Raw genomic sequence first — 8953 nt, forward strand, 5'->3', positions numbered from 1 at the left:
CTCTTTTGGTGGAAATTCAGTCTCCAGCGATCTGTAAGCTATTACTGCAGTGCAGGTTTCCTATTCTGCAGCACAGCTGTCCTGCAGACAGAATAATGTCAATTTTCACTCTAGGGGAGGCAGAGCAACCTTTTATTGCTGCAGCTCCTGGTGTTAAAACAACTGGATTGACATGTCCGGCTGGCAAATGATGAGAGTTTTCTGACTCCTGACTTAACAACAGTTCTCACTGTGTCCTGATAACCTGGTTTGCTTCCCCTCCACACAGAAGGAGAGCTGGATGAAGAGCACTGGGGAAGGCACTTTGCAGACTGTGCTGGCAAGCACCAATCTCCAATCGACATCCAGAGGAAGAGAGTGAGGTACAACCCCCAGCTGCTGCGGCTGGAGCTGAGCGGTTATGATGGGCCTTTGCAGGGGGATTTCACGATGACCAACAACGGTCACTCTGGTAAGACTGCGGGTAGATCTGTCTTGTTACCCACTTAAAAAGAGGAGTTGGTCAAGAAGTCCTTGCTGATAGAGGAGCCGCCTAACACAGAAATCAGGGTGCAGACCTCCAGGTGTTTATCTGGTCCTGCAGCAGCCCTGCTGTCAGTCACCCGCTGTCAGGAAACAGGGCTGCAAGGCGCGAGCAGCAGGTGCTGGCTGTACCCCGGCCCCGTCCAGTGCCGCGGCACGGCTGCCCACACCCCCGCTGCACCCAGGGCCCCCCATGCACTGTGGGTGATGCTGGCAGCCAGCAGCACAGGGAACAGACCAGCAGCAGCAAAGCAAAGGCCTTACACTTTCGACACGCAGACGTCTTTAACGGTAGGTCTGGCCTGCAAACCCAGATCTTTCAATCGGGCCTCTCTGCTAGTACCCTGCCCTGACCAGCTCGGGTCTCTGGGCATCGTGCCGGCTCGAATCCTGCAGTACATTCAGTGAGAGCAAGAACACACCTTCCTGCTGGGACCGCTAATGGAAGAGAAATCTCTGACCCCGACAGCTTTCTGCCTTTATGCTATACAGTAGGCTGTGCTGTATCCCCTGGAGGTCTCACCTGGGCAGTGCAGCATGCACTTACTACATTGTGGTTGGGGTATAAAGAAGACTTTATGAGTTCAGGTATGTACTTTCCAAGCATGTGCAGGGGATGGGAACAGCTCCTATGTGTTCATCTCGGCACGTTGCCACAGCTAGAACGTGATCACAAACCTCTTGTAGCCAGTAAGTGACACCAGGCTGAAATGCAGTGGAATAAGCCAGCTTTGCTATAGTGCTAGGCAGCTCTTTCTTCCCTGGCTGAGCAGATGCCCTGGGAGGATGTCAAGCTTGTGACAGCACAGGATCAGATTATTCATTTTAGCTGATTCAAATGCTTTTCACAGACAGTGCCCTTTTATTTTCTGAACTCACCTTACCTTGCTTTGCCATCTCAATTCATTCTGATCTCCTAGCTTTGCTGTTTTCCCCAATCACACAGGAAAGCTCTCCAGAAGCACACATATAAACCAGAGAAATAAAAGGCAGTTATGTTTCTGCAAGATATTTTCTCCGTTAGACATTAGAAAGGGATAAAAGGCAGACAGAGCATTACAGAGTGACCCTTTCTTTCATTGTACTACAAGACTGCAGGACTATAGTAGTGAGTGGTACTTGGGGCACACTGACTCCTCTCTGCATTCAGAAAACGCATCTTTTTCCCCTGTGCAATAATAAAAAGTGATAGGAATGGAGAACCAGAGTTCAGTAGCAAGTTTTTATCCAAGGTTCAGTTAGGTGTAGGTCACACAAAGTACAACACAGGGGGGGAATCCCTCACATAACAGTCAGAGGATTGGTATTTCAGGTCTTGGGGAGGGAATCTGAAGCACACCATGTGCTAAAAGCCTTGGTTTTGGCCCCACAGTCTCAAGGCTTAATACCCAGTTAGAAGCATTGCTACCCTGACTGCCTACAAATTAATTCCTGCAGGTTTAGCTTTCAGATCTGACTGCATGTGTGTATTTTCCTATTCTGTTGTTAATGTCAAAACAACAGTTTTCTGATGCAGGGTGTTTTAGTAAAGCACAAAGGCAAATGACTGTCCTTATTCACAGCTCCTTTGAAGTCAGACTAGCTTTTCCTACTGGCTTCAGTGAGATGCAACAGGATAGCTGTTTCTCTCAGGGAAAATATTGCACTGGGACACATTAGAAAATATTCAGCAGGTCTGAAAGGAACAGTAGATGGATTTATCAGCAGGAGTCTCCTTACAGGCTCTTGGGAGTTGAAGACCAAGTGTCTCGCCTACACTTTCTCTCTAGCTGTACAATTACCAGGCTAAATCCCACCTGATAAAGTCTATTTGCAGTAGCGCAGAGCGTCTGTGTGCAGATACACTCAGACAGCCTTAGGTTAAGGAAGCCTTTTGTATTTGGCATTTGGACTCTTTTTTTTTTTTTAAAAAAAAAAAAAAAAAACAACAAACACCAACCAACAAAACCAACAACAAAAAAAACCCACCCAGTATTGGTCCTCTAGCAGGTAGCATGGATGGACACAGCTCTGGAAGATTAAAATGTCATCCACGCAGGATGTGTGCCGCTTCCTCCAGTAGCAGATTTGTCTTAAAACTGGGACCTCGAATGTGGCCTTTGTTAATTCAACTGCCTCAGAGGCCAGAGATCGGAAAATGGGCTGGCTGCGTATGCTGCAATCTGTAAGGCAGTAAGGGACAAAAGTCCAAACTGCAGAGCAGCAGCACTAGAGAAAGGTGCAGTTGCACTCAGATTCACACTGCGTAATCCCAGCTGATTTTCCACTGCCTGGCACAACTAGAGCTAAGCTAAGCAGGAGTAAGGCACTTCCAGCTCAGGGCAGTCATTCTTTCCACGCACATTTTACATGAGTGAAAAGCAGAAGCAAACTAGGCTGTTATCTACTTTCATGCTTTCAGCAAGTATTTGCTTAAAATATCTTACAGAAGACTTAAGCCTGTCATAAACTCAGAACACAGTTCTCTGGAAAGTAGAAACCATAGTGAGGTAAATAACCCTAATTATGGATGGCAGTCAGCAGGGACCTTATGTAAAAAGTAAGGTAGATGTTTTTTTCCCCCACTCTAGACTCTTTCGAATATTACAAGAAAACACATCTACATCTTGCCTGTCTGTAAATAGTTTACAAACAAAAGAAACTTCTCACAAACCCAAACTATGACTAGTGAATCATATAATGTGCTATGTTTTGCAAGGATAGTTGCTATTTTTTGTAATATGCTCTAGGCTTTCATTAGGATGAGGCAATTCTCCATCTTCACTCCTAGGTTTGGCATATTTATGGTTTGTGGCAGTATATTAGTAGGCAGACAAATGGTTTGTAAGTCTCTTTGTGAATACTCCTTGGCAGAGATATTTTTCTTTACAAATCCTTCAAGCATTAACACAGCCCTTTCAAACTTACAGGGCTCTGACCCAGTATGCCTGTCCCTAGAAGATGAAGAGTCCAGAACAGTGGAAAATTATGACAACAGATTAGATGAGACCAATCACTTCATTGATTTCTATTCCCCTATTCTTCCTTGGAAATGAAGTAGTTAACAAATCTGTGCAGTGCCCTGCAAGGTGTGATGTAGAGTTCAAGAGATGGGCATGAAAGCACTTCTATTAGTGCCTAATGAAAAACTCAGCGCCCTGATGGAAAAAAGCCTGCAGACACAGCTAGTGGCCAGTCACCTTTGTGTCTGGTGGGGTCATTGTGGTGCACAAGCCTGAGGTCAGAAAAGATTTTAGGCACACCTAGCTTTAAGCTTCAATGGTTTTCCTTGCATCCTGGAGTTAGTTCCCTGAACATGACTGGGACAGCTTATTTCAGAGAGGGTGTTATTGGCAGAAATCACTAGGCACCGTAAGCATAACTACAAGAATGGGCATGGCTGCACCCACTGCTGTCTCTGATCCTGTTTTTTCAGTTCAGATTGATTTGCCACCCACCATGCGCATCTCCAGAGGGCTCCCAGGCGTCTACACAGCTGTACAGATGCATCTGCACTGGGGTGGCCTGGACCTGGAGACCAGCGGCTCTGAACACACCATAGATGGGATGAGATACCTCGCAGAGGTACTTGTGGACAGGGTGGACTGGAGGGAGGGTGCATTGCAAATCTGCCGGTTGGGAAAGTGGAAGCTGCAGCCCACAAAGCCTGCAGGAAGCAAGGCAGAGACAAGTGGGGGAAACAGGGCTTCTGTAAGTGCAGGTGGCTGGTGCAATGCAGAGGCTGAGCCTGATGGTGCTGGCCCAGAAGACTTCAAGAAAAACTGTGGCAATAGCACTAATATCCTTCAAAGATGGAGTTGGTCCTCCACATTCATCACAAACCTATTAAACTAAAGGTCTATTTGGCTGTGCTGTGAAGCACAAGCAGCAGGAATCAGGATGGTGACTGTCCCTTCAGTCTGTATTGGGTCCTTTAAAGCACCAAGGAAGCCATTTATCGCTTTTTACTAAATGACCCTGTCTCTCTTCTGGCAGCTGCACATTGTCCATTACAATTCAGCTGACTACTCAAGCTTTGAAGAAGCCAAAGATAAACCAAACGGATTGGCTGTACTTGCCTTCCTGTATACGGTAGGTTTGATGCTCAGGCTACTGAGCAAGGTCAGTCTGTGGTCAGTGTTTGTACCATAATCGTAGTCCAGACACAAGCAGCCTTTGTGCTTTGCACGCCTATCCTGAGAGATGATGTCTGGCACCAGCCTGAGGAAGCTGTGCCATAGCAAAATTGTTCTTCCCTTATGCCATTTGGGGTTCACGCAATAGCAGCCAATACAACCCAGGAGCCCCAGAAAAATTTGCCCGTAAGAAGTACAGATGGATTATCAGGTGTGGCAGCTGGGTTTTCCTTGCTGTACCTCAAGGGCTTGCTTTGGTTTGCAAAGGGGAACACTTAGAAGTTGTGAAAAAGGAAAGGATCCTTGCAGTTCACTATTCTACCTAAGATCTATGTGTACATACGTTATCATGCTTAGGATTGACCAGCCTACCAAGACATCAGCGATAGTATTTGTTTTCTCTGTCTCCCAGTTCACCAGCTAGTCCCCCAGGCTGATCAGTGGTATAGAAGGACAGGCAGGTCACTAACCTTTTGTTCAAGTTTCTATGCTGTGTTTAGGATGGGCACTTCGAGAATACCTACTACAGTGAATTAATTTCCAAACTGGCAAAAATCAGGTTTGCAGGTAAGACCTGGGAATGCCTTTCTCCATTCTCAAAGCCTGTACATATGTACTGGTCTGGGGACAGCCATTTTGCTGGTGCTTTGCTTGCAGTTACCTGGCCAAGCATCCTCAGCCATGCACAACTTCACGCCTTCCCTGCCCATGCAGCTTAAACAGCAGCCCACGCAGCAGGGGTGTGTGGGAGATGCTCAAGGCAGCAATAAACATACTCCTGGTAGGTCTACGCAACACACTGCAGCACCACCAAATCACTTCCTACGACCCTGCGGTCGGCGTGCCATATAGCAGGGGCTCTGCTGCACTGACGTGCTCTGCTTCCGCGCGGATTAACGGCTACTGACAGAGCACTGAGGTGCACCTGCCCACCTCCTCCAGGACCCCAGGTACCTCTCAAGGACAAACCATAGATCTACTGAAAGGACCATTCATTTCCCTCCACCTTCACCCAGTTCTGCCAAAGGCCCAAAATACCAGCGCTCTGGGCAAAGCGACATGCCAGCCCCAGCTCTAACACCACTCTCACCTTTCTCTTCGTTGCCCGGTAATAGTTAACATTGCCTGTTTCCTTTCAAGGTCAATCAACAAAGCTCTTTTCTCTGAATGTCCAAGCCATGCTGCCAGAAAACCTCTCCCACTTCTACCGGTACCAGGGCTCACTAACAACGCCGCCTTGCTCCGAGAGTGTGCTCTGGACCATCTTTCATTCTCCAATTGTCCTGTCACACACACAGGTAAGTGGTAGCTCTTTACCAGGCAGAGCAGCTTCTCTTTCTTCCATGTTTCGCCTTTCCACACAAATTTCCTTTTCTGTCCTGCCGTGAATTTGGGAACAACCTGACAAAGGAGCTAATAGGGCATTTCTCATAAAGGGCTTTTGGGACAGACTGCTAAGTGACTGGAATTATAAGTGACTGTAATGTCACCATGATGCTACATCACAGCAAGGACCAGTTTCTGCACAGCAGCATTTACCTGAGGTCTGGTGAGCGATAACAAAGCTCTCCGGTCAGTTAAGCTCAACCATGCTGAAGCACTATGAAAAGGAAGAGACTAGTCAATCAACAAGGCACAAACAGCTGCAAGAGTCCACCCCCTCCCCACCCCCTAAAAAAACATAAAAAATTTCCTAACATTACTTAGAGAATAATTAGCATGTTTTTAGAAGGTAATTTTGGGGTTTTTCTTGTCTACACTTACATTGTGCAGCCAGATTGGACCAGTTCAGGAGTGGCCTGCTGTGGGTTTTGGCTGTGCAACCAGAGAGGGTTGATCCAGGCTCCAGAGGACCTTGTTGAGTGCACAGGAGCACTGGGCAGTAACCTCCACTTGTCCCAGCCATTGAATACAGTCATGTGGCAGGATCTTCCTCCCTCTGACCACCTTGTCAGGACAAAGGCTTTAGCAAGGAAAAAAGTAACACAAGTAAAATAAGCTTATTGTTGAGTCTTGCAGAGTGGTTCGATTAATTTTCCTTAATGAAAAAGAAGCATCAGAACAAGATAAACTAGAGACTTAACAGTAGGAAGGATCACAGCATGTTCTCATTTGGAAAAGAAATACTCTTTTTGGCAGTAAGCACTTGTGAAAAAGCAGTATGCTACAGAATAGCAGCAAAAATCTCCATCCATGCATATCATCAGGCAGGTGTCAAAAATCTCCTTCAGGCAAAATACCTTTAGAACAAGTTAGCTGATAATAGCCTTCATGTTCTGTTCCTTTCGCCTCGCTAATACTCAGCAAGAGACCCTGTGGGTTGCTGTATAACAAATTGCTAGGTTTAATCCTGAGCTGCAGGACCTGTGCTGCACTTCTAGGCAGAACTGTTGTTCCCATTGCCCTCCGCAACACGCCTGCCTTTCTCACAGATCAGCCTCCTGGAGAACTCCTTGCTGGACTGGCAAAACAAGATGCTGCGCAATGACTACCGGCATGCTCAGCCCCTCAACGGGCGGGTAGTGGAGTCCTCCTTCAGAGCCGAACTCATCCATGGTAAAGTCAGTCAGCAGGCAGGACTCAGCCTTTCCCTTCGAGGGCCAAGAAACCCATGTGGAAGGAGTTAAGCTGCAAATCACTTAAGCTAGGTGCGCTGGAGATCATCCTTCCCAGGAGTCACAGCAACCCTGCACAGCAGGTGGAGATGGCCCATGTGCCTCTGCCCCCTGCCATCACATCTGGCTCCTAATGGTGCAGTGGTGGCTGTAGGCTGTGTGCCAGCCCCTTGTTTTGACTGCGGTGGCCAGATCTCCCAAAATCTTCCAAGTGGTGCCACAGGCACCACACAAGAATATTAGGTTCAGGTGTGTCTGCATCCATAAGGGTGAGGCACACTAACCATGGTAGGAACAGCTCTAAGTAGCCAGGCACCATCTGGAGGTGAGGTGCTGCATGTTAAAGCAAATGTTTCCCTCAAACATTTTACAAACTAGAAAGCAGAAAATTTACCATGTGTGTGTCCTGGCCTTCTGTAAATTCAGCTGTCCGATTGCTCTAGAACAATGCCGGCCAGAAGAATTCAGCCTCAGACTAGAAGAAATCCAGGTGCAGCTCCAAGACATGAAGAGAGAGTTTCTGAATGGAGTGAACCACATAGGTAAGAAACACACATATTGTTCTTGAGTCCAGCTTACCCTGAAAGGATGACAAGCCCAAGTCATTAACAGGTTTGTTACTCATATGTGCAGGTAGAATTTTGTCCCATATCTAGGCCTGCTGATGGAAATTCTTAAACTACAGATCATTAAGGCTAGCCCTCATCTAGCTGCTCTCACAGCAACTGCAGCTTTCTCCTGCATCATGGAAGCACATTTTTACAAACGGCAAGGAATTTAAGCTCACAGTTCCCCTAGGATAATCATAATCTCTATTTTACACAAGGAACGAGAAAGATAGGGGGGAGGAAAGCAATTTTCCCAGTGAGGGAGCTAAGCTTTTCATCATTTCAAGCCCCTTCCTTGTTGGTACGACACGCTCCAGTACTGGTGGCTCAAGACTGCCACAGCCCTGCCAGTTTTTATGAGTGTATTCCTCAGGATTTGGGCTTGTTGATAGGCACAGCAGGAAATGTAACAACTGGTTTTGTGGTTATTTCAGGTATTAAATCCAGCACTTTTCCGGCTTTCTACTTCCCTATGGAAAACATTGAGAGTTCCGTAAACGTTCATCCCCTCCATGATATGTCTCTCCAAGCCTTCACCTTATGTTTCTGGACAAAAGCCCAGCATGCTGGCAGTCAGACTGTTATTTCCTACTCCACACAGGAGAGGGATAACGAGCTAGTGGTGACTGTGGGCACAGATGTGGGATTGTGGATAGGAGGTCATTTCATCAGCTTCCCCCTGTACCACAAGGCACAAGACTGGCTGCACTACTGCCTGGCATGGGCCTCCCAGTCTGGAATGGCAAATTTATGGCTCAATGGAGCAGCTGGTAAAGCAAAGAGTATCCAGAAGGGGTATGTGAGCCAGGCTGGAGGGACCCTTGTCCTTGGGAAAGACAGAGACACTCTTCTTGGGACATTCTCCAATGGTTTTGCAGGGTGGATGACTCATGTGAATCTGTGGAGCCAAGTTCTCAGTCCTGCAGATGTTCGGGCACTTGCATTGTGCAAACCAGGGCAAACGAAGGGAGATATCATAGCATGGGGAGAAACCTCCATGACACTCTTTGGGGGGGTGGTTCTGGAGTCTGACACCAGCTGTCAGTGACCCCAACTTTTTTTTTTTTTTTTTTTTTTTTTTTTATGTTAAGGC

The 8953-nt window shown here is 47.1% G+C and overlaps 1 protein-coding gene across 1 annotated transcript; it reads left to right on the top strand.

Annotated features, from left to right (window-relative positions):
* The first annotated feature begins 275 nt into the window (after positions 1 to 275).
* CA6 (carbonic anhydrase 6) lies at positions 276 to 8908 on the top strand. The gene is made up of 8 exons (XM_040585645.1): positions 276 to 451; positions 3938 to 4086; positions 4498 to 4593; positions 5138 to 5204; positions 5778 to 5935; positions 7070 to 7193; positions 7696 to 7794; positions 8295 to 8908. Exons 1-8 carry the CDS (start codon positions 430 to 432, stop codon positions 8906 to 8908), a joined length of 1329 nt encoding a protein of 442 aa, XP_040441579.1. The 5' UTR covers positions 276 to 429.
* Positions 8909 to 8953: the final 45 nt, after the last annotated feature.

Source organism: Falco naumanni, chromosome 3 (assembly GCF_017639655.2).
Source record: "Falco naumanni isolate bFalNau1 chromosome 3, bFalNau1.pat, whole genome shotgun sequence".
Taxonomy (NCBI): Eukaryota; Metazoa; Chordata; class Aves; order Falconiformes; family Falconidae; genus Falco; species Falco naumanni.

Excerpts from the sequence above, each read along its gene's own strand:
- CA6 (XM_040585645.1), top strand. The coding sequence starts at position 430 with ATGACCAACAACGGTCACTCTG. Across the intron at positions 452-3,937 it reads GACCAACAACGGTCACTCTG|TTCAGATTGATTTGCCACCC; the intron begins GTAAGACTGCGG and ends CTGTTTTTTCAG. Across the intron at positions 5,205-5,777 it reads GGCAAAAATCAGGTTTGCAG|GTCAATCAACAAAGCTCTTT; the intron begins GTAAGACCTGGG and ends TTTCCTTTCAAG.